We start from the raw sequence: 25,016 nt of genomic DNA, 5'->3' as shown, positions 1-25,016 counted from the left end.
TGGTGACTTCATCTATGAACACAACATGCAACCTGGCCAAGAGTACCCAAACTTTTGACTTAAGCTGGAGACTCGCCTGTATCTACGAGTGGTGGTCATCAGCCATAACATTAAAACCACTGCCTTGTCTCCCCTCTCACTGTCCCCTCTCAGCGCCACTGATCACACGGGAGCACTTTTGTAGATCTACAGTTACAGACTGTGACACTGACGTGGTGGTGGTGTGTTAGTGTGTGTTGTGCTGGTGTAGAGTGGATCAGACACAGCAGTGTCTACTGGAGTTTTTAAACCCCTCTGTGTCACTGCTGGACCAAAAACATCCAGCCGACTGCTTCCTGATTGCCGCCCGCTGTGGAAGACAGGGACATGCAGCTGGAGACAGAGAGACATCAGGAGAGTGGGGCAGAAACGGGACAGACAGACAGCAGGGTAGACTGTGTCTCACTCTTTAGCTGGAGAGAGACAGACAGAGACAAACAGACAGCCACCTCCAGCTGACGTGTTTTCCTTCGCGCCCAGCACGGCCTCACATTTGTAGTTGCTGGGTTAACAACGGTCTGTCTGTCTCTCCAGCTGTCTGTCAGAGACACAGTGAGACAGATATAGAAACAGACAGGGAGACTGTGAGACAGGGAGACAGCTGCCTCCAGCCTCTGCGCTCTCCTTTGCGCCCAGCGTGGCCTCACATGTGTGGATGTGCGCTGAGTAAACCGCAGCAGGCCAAGGCGAGCCGTAAAACTCAATGGGTCAGGTAAACAGAGAGGGCCTCCGCACAGGCTGGAGTTAATGGCTGTATCAGATGTGGCGTAATGCTCCCGCCGGGAACGACTCCGCGGCGAGATCTTTGAGCTTGTCCTCCTTCCCTTCTTTTAGCAGCTTTAACCACCTCCCGTTTCTCTGCAGCTGCGGCCCTGGACTCTCTCCGGACACAAGTTACTGACCACCTCTGGGTCACACAGAGCGGGATCAAGAGCCAGAACCCGTCACTCGCTTGTTGTTGGTGGACACCTGCTCGTCCGGCGCTTCCCTTAAACCGAGGGCCCCAATCGTGAGGAACGGCTCCTACTCCTCTGGAAGGAGTCTTCTACTACACGTCAGAACATTGCTGTGAGGATTTCTTTGCCCTATACCTTCACACAAACATGAGAGGGGTCCGGTGCTGATGCTGGACGATTCAATCTGGATCACCACTCCAACTCACCCCTAAGGTAGTGAAAGGAGCGCCGTCACTCCGGAGAAGGTTCCAGCACTCCACTTGAAGTTTGCTTTACGTAAGATGACATTTGCAGTGAGGATTTGATGGCACACACACACACAGGGCAGGGCAAACAGGCCAGTAAACATTGCCCAAGGGACGAGATAGAAGCACACCTTCCGGACACTTTCCAGACAGTGTGTGTTAAAACCAGAAACATTATAAATAAGGATCACAGGTTGGAATATGAATGTTCAACATGGAGTCTGTTTACAGATTAAGTCCCACCCTCCAGCCAAAACAGCCAATCAGCGCGCTGATCATGGTAAAGTCCCACCCTCCAGCAAAAAGAGCCAATCAGCGCACTGGTCATGGTAAAGTCCCGCCCTCCAGCCAAAAGAGCCAATCAGCGCACTGGTCATGGTAAAGTCCTGCCCTCCAGCCAAAAGAGCCAATCAGCGCACTGGTCATGGTAAAGTCCCGCCCTCCAGCCAAAAGAGCCAATCAGTGCGCTGGTCATGGTAAAGTCCTGCCCTCCAGCAAAAAGAGCCAATCAGCGCGCTGGTCATGGTAAAGTCCCACCCTCCAGCAAAAAGAGCCAATCAGTGCGCTGGTCATGGTAAAGTCCTGCCCTCCAGCAAAAAGAGCCAAATAGCGCGCTGGTCATGGTAAAGTCCCGCCCTCCAGCAAAAAGAGCCAATCAGCGCGCTGGTCATGGTAAAGTCCCGCCCTCCAGCAAAAAGAGCCAATCAGCGCGCTGGTCATGGTAAAGTCCTGCCCTCCAGCAAAAAGAGCCAATCAGTGCGCTGGTCATGGTAAAGTCCTGCCCTCCAGCAAAAAGAGCCAATCAGCGCGCTGGTCATGGTAAAGTCCCGCCCTCCAGCAAAAAGAGCCAATCAGCGCGCTGGTCATGGTAAAGTCCCGCCCTCCAGCAAAAAGAGCCAATCAGCGCGCTGGTCATAGTAAAGTCCCGCCCTCCAGCCAAAAGAGCCAATCAGTGCGCTGGTCATGGTAAAGTCCTGCCCTCCAGCAAAAAGAGCCAATCAGTGCGCTGGTCATGGTAAAGTCCCGCCCTCCAGCAAAAAGAGCCAATCAGAGCGCTGGTCATGGTAAAGTCCCGCCCTCCAGAAAAAAGAGCCAATCAGTGCGCGGGTCATGGTAAAGTCCCGCCCTCCAGCAAAAAGAGCCAATCAGAGCGCTGGTCATGGTAAAGTCCCGCCCTCCAGAAAAAAGAGCCAATCAGAGCGCTGGTCATGGTAAAGTCCCACCCTCCGGCAAAAAGAGCCAATCAGTGCGCTGGTCATGGTAAAGTCCTGCCCTCCAGCAAAAAGAGCCAATCAGCGCGCTGGTCATGGTAAAGTCCCGCCCTCCAGAAAAAAGAGCCAATCAGTGCGCTGGTCATGGTAAAGTCCCGCCCTCCAGCAAAAAAGAGCCAATCAGCGCGCTGGTCATGGTAAAGTCCCGCCCTCCAGCAAAAAGAGCCAATCAGTGCGCTGGTCATGGTAAAGTCCCGCCCTCCAGAAAAAAGAGCCAATCAGTGAAGTCGTAAAGTCGTGCTGTAACTATGAGTCATTCAAACTCATTGTTTTATTTTTTTATTTTACTTGAGTAATTGTTATTTATAATGTGTCTAATTCCATGGAAAAGTAAAAAAAATATTTTTGAAATATATTGAATCATTACTGAATTTTTTTTGAAAAGTTAAGTACAAAAAGCCACTGATATAACTACTGAGCTACTTCACTGTAGAGGATATGGCACTGATAATAACACGAGATAGACACGATGTTCTGGACCTTGGTTTAAGGAAAAACTCTCTAACTGGACCTTGAACTGAATTTTAATTAAATACCCATGCAGTAGAGGGTCCCACTGCTATAAACTATAAACACACACACATCACAAACATCACACACATCACACACACACGTGAATATCAGTGTCCACTCTGGGTGCACCCTAATAGTAGCAGAATCCACTCACTATGCGTGCGCTAGGCATGTCTAAGACTTCTGGACGTGTGTCTGTATCTAAGAGGAGTAGCCAGAATGAAGGAGCTGGATATAAAAACACAGAGCGCCTGAAGGACGAGTCTCTGAGGCGTTTGATTTGGACAGTACCGGTCCGTCTGAAGCGATCAGCTATGGTTAACTGCAGCATTAGCCCAAGCCTTAATTCACCTTAAACAAACACGGCTGTCGTTTCAGTTTAAAAGCCTCTCCGTGATGATGAACTGGCCGACTAAATAATTCCCATGTGCTGGTCACCGGGTGCTTTATCGCTCATCTAAAAATAAAGCCAAAACAATAGATTAGGTTTAATTTACGGCGGGCAGCGGCATTAAATCTCCCTTGTCATATCTCAGGGATGCACTGTTTGTTTTGGTTATCATTGCACTTTTTTTTTCATCTTCCAAAATGAATGTCTCATATCTCATCAATCTGTTCTTCAAAACAAGACGCAGGTCCAAAAATCACTCTCCACCACGTGTTAATGGATGACTTTAGGTCGAGTCTCTCTCTCTCTCTCTCTCTCTCTCTCTCTCTCTCTCTCTCTCTCTTTCTCCCCCTCCCTCTCTCTCTCTCTAGTGGTGGTGTGTTTCTCCTTTTTTTTTTTCAGCAGGGGGGTAAATATTTTGAGGCGTACGCGTACAGGCCGAGGATTTCCACAGATCTCCTGCCTCCATGTTTCAAAGTGCCGTGTCTTATCCCCGACATGTCAGCTAGTGGGCAGCCTCAGCAGCTACGAGGATCCTGATTGGGATAATCAGGAACATCTGTTACGTGAGGAATAAAGTTCAAACGCGATGCAGGATACGCATAGCTTTTTTATGACAGCTCGCTTTTGGACGTGGCCCAATGTTACCAAAACCCGAACCCTTGCCAAGAACCTATTTCTATTTTTTTCCCCCAATGGCAAAATCAAGGCAGTGCTTCATCCCAGCAATTATTATTTAATGATTTATCCTTTATATTTTTCCAGACTTCTTGGGAATTGCACGCACCTGGCCTGGAGGACACTGGAGGATCCTCCTCGTCCTCCTCTTTCTTGAGAGAGAGAGAGAGACAGAGGGATCCAGCCAGAGGAGAGTGGCCTGAAAGCAGCGGCTGGGCTCTGTATCGTCATTAATCAAAGGGCCGGTAATGTTTTTGTGAAATTTCTGACAGTGTGATGAGCATCAAATGCGAAGTTGCAATGCGATTCATATGTGAGGCTTGAGGTTTGGAGGTCTCTGGAGACGCAGGACACGAAACAGGACCTGGGAAAGCTTTGCTTGTGTTACGCTGCAGAGACTAGGGAAACTAACCCACGGCTTCTTCTGGAGTCCAGTAGCCACTGGAGTCGCAGGTGTGAGGCGAGGAGGCCTCGAAGGCGTACTGACGAAGAACTCCGTGTTCGTCACACAGCTGGCAGTTCACACCCTCCTCCCTACACACACACACACACACACACATACAGAAATAGTGTTAATGTCAGGTGCTGTACATTATCGGTGTAAATGTAATTATGAAAGATGTAAATGATTACAAATATATATATATAAATGATAGGACACACTTATTTGGGAATAAGCTACGCAATTGAAGAAGGCTCTAGTTCCCTGTTGGGCTGCCTCAAGTCTGGATGCATGATGAGATACAGTAGGACACGGAGAGATACCGGTTCCCTACAGCATCACATTTGCCCACAGATGTTGCAGCTGGGACTGTAGATCCTTCATCCTCTTAGGTTGCAGAAGCTTGCCGTCCCGGATGCTCCCATAAATCCTCAACCAAGGCCAAGGAAGTGTCACAATCTGACTTTTGGAAGCCCTTGCCCTTGAGTGGGCGAGCATTACCCTGCTGATGAATGCCAGTTGAAAGCCCTGCCATTAGAGGAACACATGAGGCCGCAGGACGTCCTGCACATATCTCTGATCTGTTAGAGTCCCTCATCTCACTACTAGGGGTGAGTGACTGTCGTATTCAGTGGTTCCCCAGATCACCAAACAAGCAGGGGGTAGTGTGTCACTCTACAGTTCCACACAGCTCACCACAAGGTCTCCATATTCAAATCTGAGTGACTTTTTAGAGGCACTCTTGTGGCAAGACCCAGTGTCTAATCGGAACACACCTGTTATAATTTACATATCCCCCTGAGACAGAAATGCATGCTGCATTTCCAACATTTCATTCTGGGCGCATTATTAATTTCTGTCAATGAGTGTATGATGGAAATGGTAGAAATGTAAGGTTACCTCTGCATTAGTGGGCCGCTGATGGGATGCAGCCAGTGAATTGACACAGAGTCGTGGCTCTGTCCAACCACCATTGGAGCGAGAGGGACAGGGGTGGGCCTCCTGTCCAAGACCCAGTTCTGGTAAACCAGGTCAATGTAGCAGTGCATTCGGGCTACTTGATGCGGCGTGAAGTGGTCTGTGCAGTTATCATCTGTAAAGAACAAGGAGCAACCGCATTACAGGCCTTAGCTTAGCATAGCATCATTGTCTGAGGTTTGGAGCAAAACTAGTGCTCTGTACATAGAGGGTATTATTATGCCATAATCTGCACCCACTCGACAAGGTACTGTGAAACTGTCCACAGGTGTGAGTGTGTGAGTGACTGGGTGAGTGTGTGAGTGACTGGGTGAGTGTGTGAAACTGCCCACAGGTGTGAGTGTGTGAGTGACTGGGTGAGTGTGCGAATGACTGGGTGAGTGTGTGAGTGACTGGGTGAGTGTGTGAAACTGTCCACAGGTGTGAGTGTGTGAGTGACTGGGTGAGTGTGTGAGTGACTGGGTGAGTGTGTGAAACTGCCCACAGGTGTGAGTGTGTGAGTGACTGGGTGAGTGTGCGAATGACTGGGTGAGTGTGTGAGTGACTGGGTGAGTGTGTGAAACTGTCCACAGGTGTGAGTGTGTGAGTGACTGGGTGAGTGTGTGAGTGACTGGGTGAGTGTGTGAAACTGCCCACAGGTGTGAGTGTGTGAGTGACTGGGTGAGTGTGTGAGTGACTGGGTGAGTGTGTGAAACTGCCCACAGGTGTGAGTGTGTGAGTGACTGGGTGAGTGTGCGAATGACTGGGTGAGTGTGTGAGTGACTGGGTGAGTGTGTGAAACTGCCCACAGGTGTGAGTGTGTGAGTGACTGGGTGAGTGTGCGAATGACTGGGTGAGTGTGTGAGTGACTGGGTGAGTGTGTGAAACTGCCCACAGGTGTGAGTGTGTGAGTGACTGGGTGAGTGTGCGAATTACTGGGTGAGTGTGTGAGTGACTGGGTGAGTGTGTGAAACTGCCCACAGGTGTGAGTGTGTGAGTGACTGGGTGAGTGTGCGAATGACTGGGTGAGTGTGTGAGTGACTGGGTGAGTGTGTGAAACTGCCCACAGGTGTGAGTGTGTGTGAGTGACTGGGTGAGTGTGCGAATGACTGGGTGAGTGTGTGAGTGACTGGGTGGGTGTGTGAAAATGCCCACAGGTGTGAGTGTGTGAGTGACTGGGCGAGTGTGTGGGTGACTGGGTGAGTGTGTGAAACTCTCCACAGGTGTGAGTGTGTGAGTGACTGGGCGAGTGTGTGAGTGACTGGGTGAGTGTGTGAAACTGTCCACAGGTGTGAGTGTGTGAGTGACTGTGTGAGTGTGTGAAACTGCCCACAGGTGTGAGTGACTGGGTGAGTGTGTGGGTGACTGGGTGAGTGTGTGAGTGACTGGGTGAGTGTGTGAGTGACTGGGTGGGTGTGTGAAACTGCCCACAGGTGTGAGTGTGTGAGTGACTGGGTGAGTGTGCGAATGACTGGGTGAGTGTGTGAGTGACTGGGTGAGTGTGTGAAACTGCCCACAGGTGTGAGTGTGTGAGTGACTGGGTGAGTGTGCGAATGACTGGGTGAGTGTGTGAGTGACTGGGTGAGTGTGTGAAACTGCCCACAGGTGTGAGTGTGTGAGTGACTGGGTGAGTGTGCGAATGACTGGGTGAGTGTGTGAGTGACTGGGTGGGTGTGTGAAACTGCCCACAGGTGTGAGTGTGTGAGTGACTGGGCGAGTGTGTGGGTGACTGGGTGAGTGTATGAAACTCTCCACAGGTGCGAGTGTGTGAGTGACTGGGTGAGTGTGTGAAACTGTCCACAGGTGTGAGTGTGTGAGTGACTGGGTGAGTGTGTGAAACTCTCCACAGGTGTGAGAGTGTGAGTGACTGGGTGAGTGTGTGAAACTGTCCACAGGTGTGAGTGACCGTGTGAGTGTGTGACACTGTCCACAGGTGTGAGTGTGTGAGTGACTGGGTGAGTGTGTTTCCTCTTCAGACTGTGTTCCTGCCTTGCACACAATGACTCAGAGTAGGTCGTGGACACACCACAATAGGATGAAGCAGTGACCAAATATGAATGAATGAATGAATGAATGAATGAATCACAGCCATGTCTTCAGCTTTACCAGTGTAGCTCATGTAGTTGTTGTAGGGAGTGTCGTGGTAATGGTTCAGTCCGCAGGTGTCGTTGATGGGGTCGGGGTCTCTGCAGGCTTTGAACTTTGGTGTGGGGGCCGTGTCTGCGCAGAAGTCCCCCGTCTCCATCGACGCTGTGGTCTCCTGACAGGGGTCATCACACGACTCCCTCTCACTCACCCCCTTGAAGACATGGTACAGGCCAAAGATGTGGCCCATCTCGTGGATCATAGTGTTATTGTGTCCAACGGTGCCGAAGTAAGAGGGGTTCAGTATCATTCCACCTGAGAGCAATAACATTCAGATATTAAAGGTGCACTCATTAATCTTTTTTTTTTTTTTCCTCAAATTAACCCTTTAATGGCACTTTTTGCCTGTAACATGGCCAAAGCTTATGGACAACTGGTCATCCAACATGATGAAGGGTATTCATTTGGAGTTTGCTTCCACCTTTCCTACAGTAACAGCCTCTACTGTAAAGCCTGGAAGCGATTCGCACTAGATTCTGGTACATTGCTGTGAGGATTTGATGGCAGCTGTGGGAGCATTGGCGAGGACGGGTACCGATGTTGGCAACTAATCAGCAGTGGATGCACCTTAAAATAGCAAACTCAGTATAATAGTGTTCACACACTGTTAGCTAAGCGAGTCTGGGTCAGAACTTCTGGGACAGCCCTCCTACTTGTAGGGGCCAGCAGGAGGGCGCTGTCTCTGTGGTCTGTTTGAATCCCAATGCCTGGGTGCAGTGACAGGGACACTGTACTGAATAAACAGTGCCGTCTTTTAGATGAGATGGTCCTGACCCTGAGGAGATCCCACTGTGGTGATGTCGGTCTTCCTGATCATCTCCCTTGACCGGCTTGTTCGCCCCCTCTCGTCTCCTCTACGACATGGATCGGCTGCAGGATGGATGCTGGTCATTGGTGGAGGTTTAAGCGACTCCCGAATGTACTTGAAAATAGCAGTGTAGAAGAGAAGCTACCATCGTCATCACATTAATATGCACTGTTCTGTCTCTGAGAGCCAAAGAGCTATAGGTTGAGTAATTGAGAATGGGTTCGGGTGAGTGGACATCTGTAAAATCTTGATACAAATCTGGAGCCAATGCAACCACAGGAAAGCTGTCTGGGTTCATCAGATCCTAGATGTGTGTGTGTGTGTGTGTGTGTGTGAGAGAGAGAGACAAAGAGAGGCACTCTCATTTAAGAAATCCCCATGTTTTCAAGAACCGGAGTCTGTGGGACAGCGCTTGGCCAGACACGCCTGACAGACACACACCATTTGCAGCTACACCAGAAGATCAGCGCACCATGGCTCAGGTCTGATTTCACTTAAACGTTTTGGGCCCTTTGCTCCACTTCATCCTCGGGATCTCGGACACAGAAAGCTTTTAGGAACGGTCTGGTGATTTATCTGCATTCAGAAAAGCGAAACCTAAGTCCAACATCTTACTGGAAACTAATCTCTCTCCACAGCCTGGTCCACCAAGCGCTCCTCAGAACGAGATCACCGTGCAGACAGGTTCCTTTAAGGTTCCTGACACAACAGTAAATCACAACATGGGGGGATTATGGGCATGAGCAGGAGGACGAATAGGGGAGGCACACACACACACACATTCTTACTCATTCACGTCTGGGACCACCACGGAAACCCTCACGATCCAAGCGATCCCCGGTCCAAACCTAACGCTTGCTTGTGTGACATCCTCTCGCTACAACACCCCCCCCCACACACACACACACACCCCGCTATAATCTTCTGGCAAGGTGTTACATCACATGCTGGAACACTGAAAGTTGTGAGGATCTGATAGTAGCCGAAAGCATCAGTGAGGTCTGGTTCTAATGTTGGACGATTAGTTCTGTATCACAAACACCACTCCATCTCATGCACAAAGTTTGGATGGAGCTCCATCGATCTACAGCCTGATTCTGGAGGGCTTCATAGCCCTGTAGCCCACGCCTGACTCTGGCCATGGTGACCCCAGATTCCTGCGCACCTGCTCCAGAGGATCCCGTTTAAGTTTCTGTAAGAGCTGTGTGTTCAGCTACTACGACCACTCCTCAACCCGGATTATGACTGCTCAGGTGTGAGACCGAGACGTTGAGTGGTGTGGCTGTGCTTCATTGCTCCAATCACAGAGAGAAGCCTTAAAACATCCGTTTCCAAAGACCATCTCTGAGAGACCTACTTCAGAACATTTACAAAAACGGTCTCTGTTTTCAAAACAAAATCAACCGAAAAAGTCTCCTTAATATCTCTGTAGTCTCCTGAATATCTCTGCAGTGTCTCCTCAGTATCTCTATAATATATTGTTAATGTACTACAGAGATATAAAAAAGACACTAAAAAAGATATTGAAAACACACTACAGCGATATCTCCTTAATATATATGTAATCTCCTTAATATATCTGTAATCTCCTGAATATCTCTGCAGTGTCTCCTCAGTATCTCTATAATATATCGTTAATGTACTACAGAGATATAAAAAAGACACTAAAAAAGATATTGAAAAAGACACTACAGCAATATCTCCTTAATATATCTGTAATCTCCTTAATATCTCTGTAGTCTCCTGAATATCTCTGCAGTGTCTCCTCAATATCTCTATAATATATCGTTAATGTACTACAGAGATATAAAAAAGACACTAAAAAAGATATTGAAAAGACACTACAGCGATATCTCCTTAATATATCTGTAATCTCCTTAATATCTCTGTAGTCTCCTGAATATCTCCGCAGTGTCTCCTCAGTATCTCTATAATATATCGTTAATGTACTACAGAGATATAAAAAAGACACTAAAAAGATATTGAAAAGACACTACAGCGACTTTACTGCTCAGATATTTTTTTCCTGAGAGAAACTCTTCCTCTCAGGAATGTGTCTCCTCTGGAGTTGGAGTGGAGGTCTCAGTGGTGTCTCACACTGGAGATCACTGTGGAAAAAACACTCCTGTTTATCTGCAGCTGAAGGAAAAGGGCTCCAGCATTTCTCAGCAGTGCGGGACAAAAGGGTCTCATGCCTCAGTCTCATTTCTGTCTGACGTTGTTTTACCCGTGGAGTCATAGTGAAGAATCCTGAGCCGTGTGTGTGTGTGTAGAGAGAGACAGGGAAGACAATCCTCGGTGCCTCAGACAGCTCCTGGCAGTGGGCTGAGAGATGGGGTCTGTGGGTTCAGCTCCTCGTTTCCCCTCCTGAGGAGGAAGCGCTGCACATGTGGAATGCACGCCATCCCCAGGGTTCAGAACAACGGGGCCAGAGGTGCACATGACCTCCAGGGGCGTCCCGTCAGAGGCCTCCTGGCCTAGTAACTCCGCCCATCCCATTAGCTAAGGCTCTATTCGTATTTCAGACAAACAAACACGATGTGTGACCTCAGTATTTTTGTAAAGCTCTGTTTTGTCCATTGTCCGTGACGTAGTACACTGTTTTCATGTGGACGAGAGGTGAAAACAAAGACAAAAACCTCAGTTTTTGAAAATATCTGGATCCGTGTGGATGGGGCCTCAGCGTCTAGAGAGAGTCCCGCTGTGAAACTGTTACCAAACCGAATCCAGCGCCTGCAGAAGGTCATTAATTAACACTAGCTGCTAATTTTCCACTGGCTGCCAAAGTGCTGTCATTAAGAAAATCCACGAGTGGAGAAACTAAAGCTGTCTGATCCTGCACCTCGAAACCGACGGGAGGTGGAGGTGGTATTACATAAGAGACCTTCTCCACGAGAGAGAGAGAGAGAGAGAGAGAGAGAGAGAGAGAGAGAGAGAAACCTCCACTTTGGAGGAGCTGGACTCAGAAAATCCCATTCTGCTTTAATGAGCTCCAAAACATAGCAACAGGGAGTACCATAAAATCAGCTGGCAGGTGAAGGGAGATGGCAACAGGGCAGCACCCTTCTTTTGTTTTTGTTTGGTTGTTGTGGGGGTCTTTTTCCTCTTCTTATTTTTCTTTTTTTTTTCAGAGGGAAGGCCAGAATGATTAAAGGCAATCTGTGGGGGGAATCTATGCGTGCTCAGAGTGTTTCCTGCTCATGCTCTGGATTACAGCCCATTTATATTATATCCGTGAGGGCTGGGAACCAGGGGAGAGAGCGAGAGAGAGAGCGAGAGAGCGAGAGAGAGAGAGAGAGAGAGAGAGAGAGAGAGAGAGAGAAATAGAAAACAGTGCATTTGAAAGGGAAAGAGATGAAGTGACAGTGATATACGTTGTAGTTGTAGGTAGGAGCATTCTATTCTTGACCCAGATGTTTGTATGCTCTCTTTGCTGTCTGTCCCTCTAGTAAAGCACTGACAGTTAAATAATTGATGTATATTATAAATAATATCAATCTAATTAATTAGATATAATATCCAGGTGTACAGTGTCTCTAAATCAAGACCTTGACAATCTTAACATGGTTGCATTCCCCATTTGATCAACCTCTCTACTCTGTAGACTCCTGCCTGTCCACTGACCTACACCTATAGCAGCACTTCACAGTGCGTAACTCTGGATAAAAGCATCTGCCCCAGTGCCATCAACGTGAATGCATAAGCGCCGTCCACCTACCTTGATGTGTGAGAGCCTCCTTGGCCCAGGGCCATGTGGCGGCCCCGGCCAGCTCCTCCCGAGCCGAGTTGGTGGCAAAGAATACGTTGAGTGTGTCCGAGCTGCTGAGGTGAAGCAGCTCCTTCAGTTCCTTCACACTCAGGTAAGCCCTGCAGAGGAGATATGCAGTTACAACCAATGAAGCCCTCACAGCACAGGAATAGGAACGGTACATTGGGTATAGAATGTTTGTTCACAGCACTGCCCGGGTGGAACGGGAAGGGATGCACAACATATGTCACTTTGCAGTGTCTCCGAAATGTCTTTGTAGCATCTCCTTAATACCTCTGCAGTGTATCTTTAATATCTCTGTAGCCTCCTTAACATTTCGTAGTTTCCCTTTACAATCTCAGTAGTTCTTCCTTAGAATCTCTGTAGTGCCTCAGTAATAGCTCTGTTGTGTTACTTTAATAGTTTCACAGTAATTGCTCAGGAACAGCTCTATACTCTCCTTTATAATTAGAAATCTGGAAATTTAAGGTGACCTACTGCATGCACAATTTGTATACTGTCACTAAGAAACAGCACGGGGAGCAGTTGTAAATCCTCAGCTGTGGATTAAGGGAGGAGGACAGTGCTATTCCTTCACTCCCACCTCCCCCAGTTTTCCTGCCGGTCATGGGAATCAAACGGACAACCTCCCAGTACTAAGCCCTCTTCTCTAACCGCAGGGAAGAAACCGCGGCTTGCCGTGGTTGGAGGTAGTAAAATCAACGGCTGATAAAGTGGTCAGAGAAAACAATACAAGCCATGGGTCAAGAAGGTTAAGATCTGGAAATGACTTGCTCAGTGTAGCTTGGAGCACCATGAGTACTGAAATCAATACCTAATCAATCAGCAGAAATGACCCCATCTATCAGTGCTAATAACTGGAAACTCAATCTGAGGAGCTGTCAGGCCGCTCAGTTCTCATGGCTTAGACGTCCAGAGGAGCATGCCCATGCTTTCTTCTTGTTCCATGCTCGAGCTTTGCCAAAATGCACCTGGTGGTTCCCCATATGCTCTTTCCCTCTTCTTGAACAACAAATTTGTGTAGTGACAGCCATTGGCACGAGGTCGCACCGCTCGGCCCAGCTGCAGAATCCTGGGTCATAACTCAGCCGGCACAACAGTAAAATCGCAGACCTCCACAAGCACACCATACAATTGCCATCAAAATGTCATCCCTGCATTAATCCTTCTCAGCAATGCACTCTTCCAACATGGTCAGGGAAGTGATTTTTAAGGACCTGTACTCCACAGATGAGGCTAAATGCAGTCTTACCTGCTATTAACATCTTGGTGTGTTGACAAGTTCAACCGGTCAACAGCACCACTGCCCATGGGACTATGCACTGTCACATCTTCGCTGTAGGACAGAACGTTGGTGGACACCTGCTCATCCAACCCATTTTCTGAAATGGAGAGTAGTTGTTTACCTTTTGCTGCAGGTACTGACGCTGGAAGATTAGTTCTGGATCACACACCCCACTCCAGTTGATCCCAAATGTACTTGATGGAGCTCCACAAGTTGGTACTTGGTACTGAGCATGGTGAACATAGGCTCATGTGCAGCTGCTCCAGAGCATATCATGTTAGTCCCTGCTTCTGTATGGAGAGTATTTAACCTGTGTTCCAATGTTATTAAGGGAATCAAATCTGCTGCTCGAGAAGCTTGAAGTGTGCCGTTATTTACTTACCAGCCGCATGGACCCCTTGCCCTCCCTCACCCTCCCTGTTCGATTTCAAAAAGAAGTGTGAGCTAAAGACCTGCTGTTGTCATCTTTTAAACTGTCTCGGTGCAAAAACAAGCAAGGACCAAACTCCAAATGTTTTTTCAGACCACCATCCAAGAACATCATTGGGGTCCCATTAATCTCAGCGGGGGTTCTGCAAGAGAAGATGGGCAGCTTCAGAAGCGCGCCGCTTCACCGCAGGCTCTCCCGAGACCATAAAACTGCAACAGCTGGCTGCACAAAACACACAAGTCCCAGTGGTGCAATGGGTCTGGAACTGCAATTCCCAGAGTGCACCACAGGCATGGTCTTACATCAGCAGTGACAGGTTAACGCAGAAAGCAGCACCTGGAAAGGTTAGGTTCAGCATTAGCATGACACAAATATGGCTAATCAAACACGCGCCAGTCCAAGGTTTCTTCTGAAATCAAAGTGGGTTGTCCAACCTTTACTGCAGTAATATCCTCTTCTCTTCTGGGAAGTCTCCGCTACTTGAAATATTCAGACTCCTCCCAAAGGTCCTGGATGGAGCGCCATCATTTCATGACATGCAGTTGCTCTACAAAAAAGGTGCCACACTTGGCACTGGTCACCCAGACCATAGGCTCATATTCTGCTGGTCAACACTAAGAGCTGAAGCAGTACTTGCCACTCCTACCCTACTGGTCAATTTTTCTGTGGAGATTATTCAAGTAGTGTCTAGTGCCCAGGGGGTTTGCAACTGGACCTCCCTCAAGATTAATTGAATACCCCTGGACTAGAAGAACCCATCCAAAAAATGCATATCTCATATAGCAGTGTTTGCCGACCAGTTGGTCACGACTGAGAGGTCGATCTCCAAGACCATGCAAGTCCATCACAATAAATCATGGCTGCTTAAGTTATCATGTTTAAGTTACAATAGCTGCGTCATTCTGTATTCACAGTGGTTCGCTAGCTAGGTAATCAGGAACATAGAATGCCGTGGTCACAAATATGATACACAAATTTGTGTCCCTGACCAATAGTGCTGTTGCTCTGTACTGATCCTACCCCTGTCTGAACCAACATGGCAGCGGCGGTGATGGTTTCAGTGACAAAACGAGAGAAATTATACAAATATTTAATGTGGATTACAAATTACAATGCAAGCTAGAGTCACACTAAGCCCTGGTGTTCTATCACGTTGTGCTACCTTGTGCTACTACAATGTACTTTTATAAATACATCCACCTAAAAAACAGTAGTTAGGATATTTCAATCAGTTAAAAGAAGTATACCAGAAAATGCTCCCAACTGAAGTACAAGCAGGAGATATGTATTGTGGGTCTGAGCATGTGCAGTTTGTCAGAACACCTGTTTAATACGTGTAGATATAGTACAAGGCACTGATTACCACCACAGCCAACTCTCAGCTGTACGTTAATGAAGTAAGTAAAACGTTACTGGAGGCTATGGGGCCATATAAAGCTAAGTCTTGTTTTTTAAAGTCGACTAAGCCTGGTATTTATGCTTGTAGATCTTTCATATGTGCAGATTTCAAAAGGTGGGTGACCACTGCCATATAGCTTCAACATTTATAGGCATGTTTTATACACTCGTGCTCAAGATATAGCCCCACAGTACATTTCCAAAGAACAGGTTCTCTTTGGAATCCATCATGTCCCAGCAAAGCATGTTTTCTCATATATAATAGCTTAAGCATTTTTACCTACGTGTGCACACTTAGAAAACTAACATGGAGAGAAAGAGAGAGAGGTAGGGAGAGAGACATCATGGCAAGACATCACAAGGGCTGTACACGGGCCAAAATAGCCTGCCTGTCACAACGAACCAAGCTGAGACTTCTGGTTTTGTTGTTTAGCCATATTAAGTGTATACTTTGGCCTCTGCCCATGTCCGAGTTTTGCATGCTTCTTAAAACAGTTCCAGAGTTTCACATTCATATGCTTTGCTTGTTGTGAAATACAAAGTGTTCTGACAGTTATGAAAATAAGACGGGAACACGATTTCACAATAAGACACATCGGCTCTCCTAGCCCTGATGCTGCGTTCAAACCCTGGGCATTTACAAGTTCATGCGGAGGCTTGTAAAGTCTCGTTCACAGTTTCATTTTACACCAGCTTGATGCAATCTCTGGTTGAGTCTGTTTTCACTTTTCCCAACTGATAACGCATATTAGTGTCCTTATCACTGCTGGGATACAAGCAATGTTAACAGGGTCATTGAACATCTGCTTATTAGGTTAGTGACTAAACCGCCTTGGCAGAGAATAGTGCTGTGACAGAGTCCTTAAGAAGAAGTGCTAAGCAGTTATTTTCTGGGGTAACAGCCTCAACTCTTCCCCGCTAGGTTTTACCTTAGAGGCTGGAAAATTGCTGTAAGGATTTGATGGCATACACCATAGTCATGTTCTGATGTTGGACAAACAGATCACAAACACCACTGCAACTCATCTGAAAGGTACTGGATTGAGCTCCATCATTCATCAATCACATGATCCCACTGCTGCATGGCTTTATATCCCACTAACTGACATTTGTCATGGTGATCTTAGGCTTGTGCAGATACATCAGGGCATCCCATTTCATTTCATGCTCGTCTGGGGAGACTATACGAGCTATGCTTGCACAACTGAACATTAATCTCCACATTGGATTCACATTAAAGCAGCTGCAAGGTTCTTGTGTACAAATATCATGACTAGCTTCTTTTTATATTACAGATTAATAGAGGTCCAATTCCTTTCCTGGAGGGCAAGGGGCCAGCACTGTGCAAATACGAATAAGATCAACTGAATCATGTATGTCTGCACTGTGAAATCACCAAACTGTGTTGAGCCCATGTTTGTTCAAGACCCGGACTGAAACGTTAGCAAAACCAACCCACCTCTCAGGAGACTCTGGGTCAAAGCAGGTCTTTGTGACCTCGGTGACCTTTGGATCACAGCAGTCGCCATCATCATAGTCGTAGTGGATACTATTGCACTCAGGATTGCAGACGCCATCGCCCCTCATCCAGTTGTAGCAGGTCCCCAGACGCAAGCAGTCACCTCCATCATAGCCTGTTAGTGGGTGATCACACTCACGGTCGCAATGGCGGTTGCCCACTTTTGCGACATGGCAGTTGCTGAGGATGAAGCGTCGCTGGATTGAGGAGTTGCATACCGTGAACACGCTGAGCTCCAGGGACAGGTTGTAGGGCTGGAAAGCTTCCTCCAAAGCTAGGTGCTGCTGCTGGATCTGCTGTTGTGAGACGGTGGGGTTGCTGCCATCATCGGCACAAATGTTCACCACTCGGTAGCGCAGTCGCTTTCCAGCCCTCAGCTGCCAATTCTGATGGTAGCTCAGGACAACATCCGGATTGTCGCAAGCAGTCACCCCGCAAGGTGGCGGCAGGAAAGGGGACACTGTCTCCTGCTCTGGGGCAGGCAAGGCCACAATTGTCGGGTGGTGGCGGTCTTTGTAGGGCATCCATTGCTGCTTCACATCAGAAAAGTCTGCCCACAAGGCCAGGAGAGGGCGCTGGTGCTCGGAGAGTTTGACTGTGCTTTTAAACAGCTCCTCTTGAGCCCTTGCATGATTCCACAGAATAACACCTCCTAGATAACCCCGAAAGCCATGGCCTTCATTTGACCGGCTCCCTCCCAGCAGAAGTACCCGGCAACTCTTCATAAACTGGCTGTACAAGTCCCCTGACTGCTGCCTGCTCTCTGCAACCTTGGAGCCATCTATAAACAGAGACATCAGGTGGCCGTCATACCTGGCCACCACATGAGTCCAGAGGAGGGGCTTGTAGTGCTGGTGCCCAGTCAGAGTTGTGGACTTTAGGGCACGGTCGGTACGGAGGGAAAAGTAAAATCTTGCATCTTTCCTCCTAGTGGGTTCAACCGTCTGGATGCCAACAGACCACCCTCTCTCACTGTGTGCATGGGAGCAGTTGTCGAACACACCTATCGAAAAGAAGAGCGGAAAAAACATGACAAGTTAGCATACGCAACAATTAATCAGGCAGCTCCGATTTCGTAATTGGAATTGTCCAAAAGTCGAGGAGTTTAAGTCATTTCCACTGAACAAAGCCACCGGTATTCCCAGCTGCTTTTCAAAAAGGAGCAGTCACATCTGGCAGCCAGATGTTCCCAGAGAAGGACAGAGAAAGGTCAGGGAAACCCTTCACCCTCCCCACACGAGCACACACGCTCACACACACACATGTACACACAGACGCCTCGTTCCCTGGATACTGGAAAAAGAATGATGGGCAATTTTAAACAAATTATCCCAAGGGGCATGGGCCAGACACAAGCCCAAACTTTTCATTCACTCAGAAGTGTGACTGAGGTGGTGTAATCTTCTGAGTGTGTGTGCGTCTGTATGTTTCTGTCTGTCTTGGATGGGACATGTTGACTATAAATGCATACGCAATTTCAAATTTTAAACATTACAATAAACACGTGCAGTAAAGCTAAACTAATCATCAAAAATGTGTCATTTTCCACACTTCTAGATCTACAGCGATTAGTGTTCATTCAGAAACAGCCTCTGCTACGAACACTGAGGGTTCTGATAGATATGCTATAGCCAAACGTTTGTGGACACCTGCTAACACATGATTTCTACAGAAAGCATTAGTAGACGTAGGGCATTAATAGCCTCCCTTCCCTGCAGTTACAGCCTCTACTCTTCTGGGAATGATTTTACCCTGGATGTTAAAACGTTGTTATGAGGGTTTGATGGCAATCGGCCAGAAAATCATTATTGAGGTCAGGTACAGATGTTGGATGTGTCCACAAAGGTTTGGACGTAGCCCACGTCCAGTCACTGGTCGTTATATTAACGTACAATCACCAAAGAACTGGAGTCTGTCTGTTATTTGGTTGGTGGACTATGCTAAACACAGAAGCGAAACAGACAGTACAGAGGGACAGAGAGAGTGTGTGTGTAGCTCTGGCAAGAGTGTATCAAGGACATGTCAGTGTCCCTGCTGGTTAAGAGTAGTTTGCTGCCCAAAAACATCAAGCCAACATCAGCTCTGTGGCCAGAAACCGACCACTGATGCAGGAAAAGGACGAGAATCCACAGTGAGTCCACACACACACTCGACATCATTCTTAAGAACGGCAAACAGTTACAGTCAATAGAGTGCCTACACAAGATGGTCAAGTTTAATAAAGGTTGTGGAGGGGAGACACCGACATTTTATCATGGTGTTACACTTCAGAACTCTCTAACAGATGCTGGTATTATCAGTGTGTGGCTATATTCTGTCTTCTCCTCCAAAACAATCTCGCTGGCATCTACTGAGCAGACAACAACCATATAAGCCTGGCTACACCCGTTGAATTCTGGCCTTCTCCTTTCGTTTCCTTTCAGAAGCTCTTCCAGATATAATCTTTTCCACATTGAACCTCTTCAGCAACCATACCAAATGCACATTTACCTGATTATAAATGCTCCCCGGAGGACTCCAGCACATTCTGCTATGTTCCTGGGCTAGGTTTCAACAAGACTTCACTTTATTTATTTATTTATTTATTTATTTATGTATTTATTTATTTATTTATTTATTTATTTGTGGCAGCAGCAAAATAGGTGAAAAAAAAAAGAAACAAAATCTATGCTTCAAATAAATCAAGAAGCAGGTTCTGGTCAGGGCTGGACAGCAGAGAGCTGTCAGCAAGGCGCAAGGTGTCGGGATCGTACGCAACTCATTTATCAAAGCCCAGAGCTATCTGGGACCCACAGGGAAATGAAAAAGTATGCCTGCAGTGCAGGTGGTGGTCACTTACTGCTGGAGCTTCCCACCCAGAGCTGCCCTTGTCAATTACACATCATAAGACATCATTAGATTCACTCTCTCTCCTCCAGCATATTCTCTCCATGGCTCTATAAAGAACCAGGTCCAAGGTGACTCATGGCTGAGTGCATTCAAGTGAATGGGCTGAACTTCATGTGGAATAAAAGTATCAGCTTGATTAGCACATGGTTTTTCAAGATGCAATCTCCAACATGCTTCTTAAGTCCTTGTTTTTTCACCTGAAGTTTAAAAAGACAAGGCTGAAAACCAACTCGTTCCAATGCAGGAAACATCAAGAGCTCATACACCGAGTAAAAAAAATGCCTGTTTACAATTGAACCTGTGTTTATGTTTCTTTAAACATACCCAGACGTCGTCTTCATTAAGAACTTACTTCTTGCTTTCTTACCTCTTCACGTATTAAATGAAAGGAATGACCACTAATTACTTTGTTCAGCTGGAGCGCATGAGGAACTGACAGGTGCCTATGATCCTGAAATCTTAAAAGCAAATTGATAGAAGCAACCTTCTGGACCACAGTTCCCAGCAAACAGCAATTCAGCCCCATGAAATGTTGACACAGTTACCCACCTGCTATGATGGCTGGGTTGTGCTGACCTCCATCTGGTTTGACCCACAGCTCCAAGGTGAACCTAGATGAAGGAAGCTCCATGGCCACTGCTGGATTCACCTTCAGCTGTTCCTTCTTACCGCTGAAGTATAGGGCTGTCATCCATTTTAGAGGAATATCTCGGACAACTGTACCCCACAATTCCATGTTGGGACCCTCTCGCTCACCTGAGTTGTCCTCTGTCCTTTCAGGACTGTGGACATCTTGTTTGGAAGCCACTTTGCTTGAATGATCCTTAGCTTGCCGTGGGCTACGAGGAGCCCTTCTGGCTGAGACAAATATGTCCCTGTGTTCCCTGTCCAATTTTTCTGTCCAACTGTCTCTCCTTATTGTCAGATCATTTTCTAGGGTCTCATTTGCATCTACGGATAATTCATCCCAACTATGCCCAGAGGAATCTGGCATCTTGTCTGTCCTTAAATCTGACCTCCTTTCCATTGTCCATTTCTCAGACTTTCTTTCCCAAAGAGATCCTTCTCTGAGTTCCAAGGCATGGCTTTCATCTGGGCTACAGCCCCCTAAGCAGGAGGATCTGGCAACCCTGTGATGGAGGTCTGACAGTCGGCTGTAGCGACCGGCCACTGTTGCAATTTGGTGATGCTGAGACGCGGATCTAGGCGGTCGTCTTTGGCTGACAGACCCGCATTGCTCCTGTCCCAAAGCGGCTTGAGATCTATCTGCCCTCTGGGCCAAACTGCGTTTATATCTCTGAATATGGTCAGACTTGGCCGGGTTTAGCAGCCACGTGTGGAACAGGATGAGAAGGACGGCCAGTAGTCTGAGAAACATCCTTGCCTAATCAATACACCTGCCCCCAATCAATCAAAATGGATCAGTCTTGTGTCCTGTTCAGACACTTAAAGCAGCAGTGAAATTAACGAGAAGCAGCACAATAATGAGAACATAATTTCTGTCAGCATTTGATTATCATTAAATCACATGTCACGTATAAATAAGCCAGTCGTGTGGCGTTGTAACTAATATTATTGCATTGTGTTATTTCCGCAATATAAGACACTGTTTAATGTTATATAGATTTTTTTTCAAAGTCTTTAAATATGTAAAAAATATATATAAAATAAAAAGAAGAATCAACAGAACAGATATCACCAGTGTATGCTGTTAGCCTATGTAGACTTATCAACTAGCCAAGACTTTCAAAATATGAAAAATAGATCTGTTTGTGTGTATGTATTCTCCTATATTCGACCTCTTACACAGTGGCTAAAGTTATGAGAGTTAAAAAAGACCTTCCTAGCACCATCTTTCATTCATTTTGGGGGAGAATAAAGAAGGGATAGTGGAGGTGTTTGGCGGAGGTTCCCCTCAGGGAGAGGAACAACAGCACAGGAACACAGCCGCGCGTAGCGTTACCACAGCAACCGCCGCCAAGGATAATGGCCGCTATAGCGTTAGTGTATATATCCACACGGAGAGAGACAGAGACCGTGGAAATAACTCCTTCTGTGCTCCTACAAAGTCTTTAAAGCTGAGGTGAGGGCTCTCCGGGATCCTGACACTTGACTTTGCCCCGTCCGCGTTCCTGTCGATGCTTTCTTGTCTATAATTGTTTTTTTTTTTTTTATTTTCTCTTGGGTTTTCTTTTATAATAGCGTTAAACAACTATCCCTTTTTCCAGTGGCTCCTCTCTCTCTCTCTCTCTCTCTCTCTCTCTCTCTCTCTCTCTCATCGCAGGGTTTTCCTACTTTCTGACAGCAGCAGAAAAAAATGAAATAACATAAAAAATCCTTGTTTTTCTTGTTTTTCTGTTAAATAAAAAAAATATAAAAAAAAAAGAAAAAGAAAAAGAAATCCCAAACTTATCTTTTTTTTCCTCCCAGGTGTTATATTCCCAGTCCCATCCGACGCGTCCTCTGTGCGCCGTTTTAAAAAAAAAACTGCTTTTCAGTTGTTTATTATCCTAATATTAATATTAGTGTTATTCGTATTTGTCCCCCCTCAAGATCAAACTAACGCGCTTTAACGTTTTATCGGTGTGCCGAGGCGTGACGTCACCAGGAGCCCGCCCACCACCGGGGGAAGACCCACACACACACACACACACACACACACACACACAGAGGGAGAGAGAGTTTGTTTACATGCATTGTGGGGACATTATTTTGACATATTTTCATGTCTTGGAGACTTAACTTGAATAATATTAATCCTAAACCTAACTCTAATTCTACTCTTAAAATAATCCCAACCCTAACACTTACCCTAGTCTTATCCATATATAACACTAGAATAATCTTAAACCTAACACTTACCCTAAAATATTATACACACACACACACAATACTGTGCAAAAGTTTCATATGAGTTAATGAGATTTAAAAGCTATTTATCTGAGCAGTAAGGGTTACTTCCTAAAGAAAATCATCATTCATCATTCATTGTCTGAGACCGCTTATCCAATTCAGGGTCACGGTGGGTCCGGAGCCTACCCAGAGTTCCTAAGGAAAATATTTTTAAAATATAAATAATAATTAATAATAATGATATTAGTATATAAGGACTGGCGCCCCCTCCAGGGTGTACTGTGTGGTGTGTTCTCCCTGTGTCTGCGTGGGTTTCCTCCGGGTGACTGACTGTGAGGAGTGTGGTGTGTTCTCCCTGTGTCTGCGTGGGTTTCCTCCGGGTGACTGTCTGTGAGGAGTGTGGTGTGTTCTCTCTGTGTCTGCGTGGGTTTCCTCCGGGTGACTGTCTGTGAGGAGTGTGGTGTGTTCTCCCTGTGTCTGCGTGGGTTTCCTCCGGGTGACTGTCTGTGAGGAGTGTGGTGTGTTCTCTCTGTGTCTGCGTGGGTTTCCTCCGGGTGACTGTCTGTGAGGAGTGTGGTGTGTTCTCCCGGTGTCTGCGTGGGTTTCCTCCGGGTGCCTGTCTGAATGAATGAATATTAGTATATAAAAACAAATAGACATTATCACAGTGAGTGTGACTATGTCTGTGTGAATGTGTTCACACATGTGTTTAACCCTTTCCACATCTCTCCTTGGGTCAGTCCAGTATTATTTAAGGTTATCATCCAGTCCCTAGTTTTATCGATTAATAAACACTTGGTTATGTTACCCTCAAATGTGCCGATGATGTAACAAATCCATATGAGGACATCTGGAAACAAGATTTATTCTTCTAATTATATTTGTAATTTTATACAAGCGCCAACTCACTGAGAAGATAAATTATTTAAAATAATAATAATACTCTCAGGTCCTAAGATATTTGAAAAGTACTGTGTGTCTTCACCTTTCCATTTAATACCTGTGGTCCCCACAAAGAGACACCGAATCAGGTTTCCCCATAACATTATATTTACCTTACACACACACACACACACACACACAGAGAGAGAGAGAGAGAGAGAGAGAGACAGAGAGAGAGAGAGAGAGAGAGAGACACTCACCTGCACTCTGCGAGTAGAAGAAAAGAAGAGTGACGGAAACAGAAGAGTTTGTGACACACTGCCAGGGTTTAACAAAAAAAAAACAATAAATAAATAAAATAATAAAATATTAAAATACAATAAAAATGATTAAAATAACTACAAAACAATAAAAACATTGGCTCAGATAAAAGGACTGCAAGCACAGGGCTCATTTTAGTTCACATCAACTGTTACATAATCCCCAGCCACATCCATCACCGAGATAAATGGCCTGAAGTTATTGGACTATTTAAAATGTACTGATTTTTTTATGTGTAACTGAAGAACTGGACGCTCTGGAGCAGCTGAGCATGAGCCTAAAATCACAATGTCCAGCGTCGAGTGCTGGCTAGGGGTGGGGTTTAATGCCTCCCAGTGTTGGGTCATGGAGCAGTGAAACTCCACGCAAAACCTTTGGAAAGATTTGGGATACAGAATTAAAGGGACCGTCTATGACTCTGGGCAAGTACTGTTTTCTGGTTTGTTTATGTTCAGAAGCTCTGCGTCTTTAAAGTTGGAACAGTGTGTTTGAGGAGAAAATAAGACTGTTGTATGTGTCTGAAAGTGTAAATTGTCTGTAAGTGTTTATTTACTGCTTCAATTCCCACAGAAACTCATGTGTAACTCGAGCTGTTTAGTTTTGTAGCACTTTCCCTCTGCGTTTACTTTCACGCAGTTAGCGCTCTCCTGAATTTAGAGTCAGTCACACTTTAAGTGATCTGACGCAGCAGGAATTAGCGAATATTACCCACCTATATTCAAAAACCTGTCAAAATCCTCCAAAAAAATCATGACTCTCACCTTTAAACCTTCATACCACAGCTGCTCTAATTATTTCTGACCTCTGTTAAAAAGAGCAGGGACCCTCACCATCATCATCTTCAACATCTCTGTTCCATTGCTTCCTCTAACTCTTTCTGGGGATTCCCAGGTCCTCCCAAGCCAGCTGGGAGATACAGGCCTCACAGGTGAAGGTTTGGACAGGTCACTGAGGGGTTTAAAAACTCCAGCAGCACTGCTGTGTCTGATCCACTCTACACCAGCACAACACACACTAACACACCACCACCACGTCAGTGTCACTGCAGCGCTGAGAATGATCCACCACCACATCACACGTGCTCTGTGGGGGTCCTGAGCGCTGAGGAACAGGGGGGAAGTGGGTCTGTAATTGTAGAACTACAAAGCACTAGTGGATTGTGTGGTGTGTCTGAAACAGCGAGTGTGTTCTGAGGGAGAGTCATGTAATAATAAGCAGCGCAAATGAG

The 25,016-nt window shown here is 46.5% G+C and overlaps 1 protein-coding gene across 1 annotated transcript in view; it reads right to left on the bottom strand.

Annotated features, from left to right (window-relative positions):
• The window catches only part of pappa2 (pappalysin 2), a 75,414-nt gene extending 54,304 nt beyond the window's left edge, over nucleotides 1–21,110 (bottom strand). Inside the window, exons 1-6 of the mRNA XM_066681306.1 lie at nucleotides 20,282–21,110; nucleotides 16,784–17,846; nucleotides 12,161–12,309; nucleotides 7,596–7,889; nucleotides 5,433–5,625; nucleotides 4,503–4,624 (exon numbers count right to left, since the gene is read on the bottom strand). Coding sequence (XP_066537403.1) covers nucleotides 4,503–4,624; nucleotides 5,433–5,625; nucleotides 7,596–7,889; nucleotides 12,161–12,309; nucleotides 16,784–17,846; nucleotides 20,282–21,110 — 2,650 coding nt within the window. The remainder of the gene's footprint in view (nucleotides 1–4,502; nucleotides 4,625–5,432; nucleotides 5,626–7,595; nucleotides 7,890–12,160; nucleotides 12,310–16,783; nucleotides 17,847–20,281) is intronic.
• Between the last annotated feature and the right edge of the window lie 3,906 nt (nucleotides 21,111–25,016).

Source organism: Hoplias malabaricus, chromosome 9 (genome assembly GCF_029633855.1).
Source record: "Hoplias malabaricus isolate fHopMal1 chromosome 9, fHopMal1.hap1, whole genome shotgun sequence".
Taxonomy (NCBI): Eukaryota; Metazoa; Chordata; class Actinopteri; order Characiformes; family Erythrinidae; genus Hoplias; species Hoplias malabaricus.
This window is presented reverse-complemented; position numbering and strand designations above follow the sequence as displayed.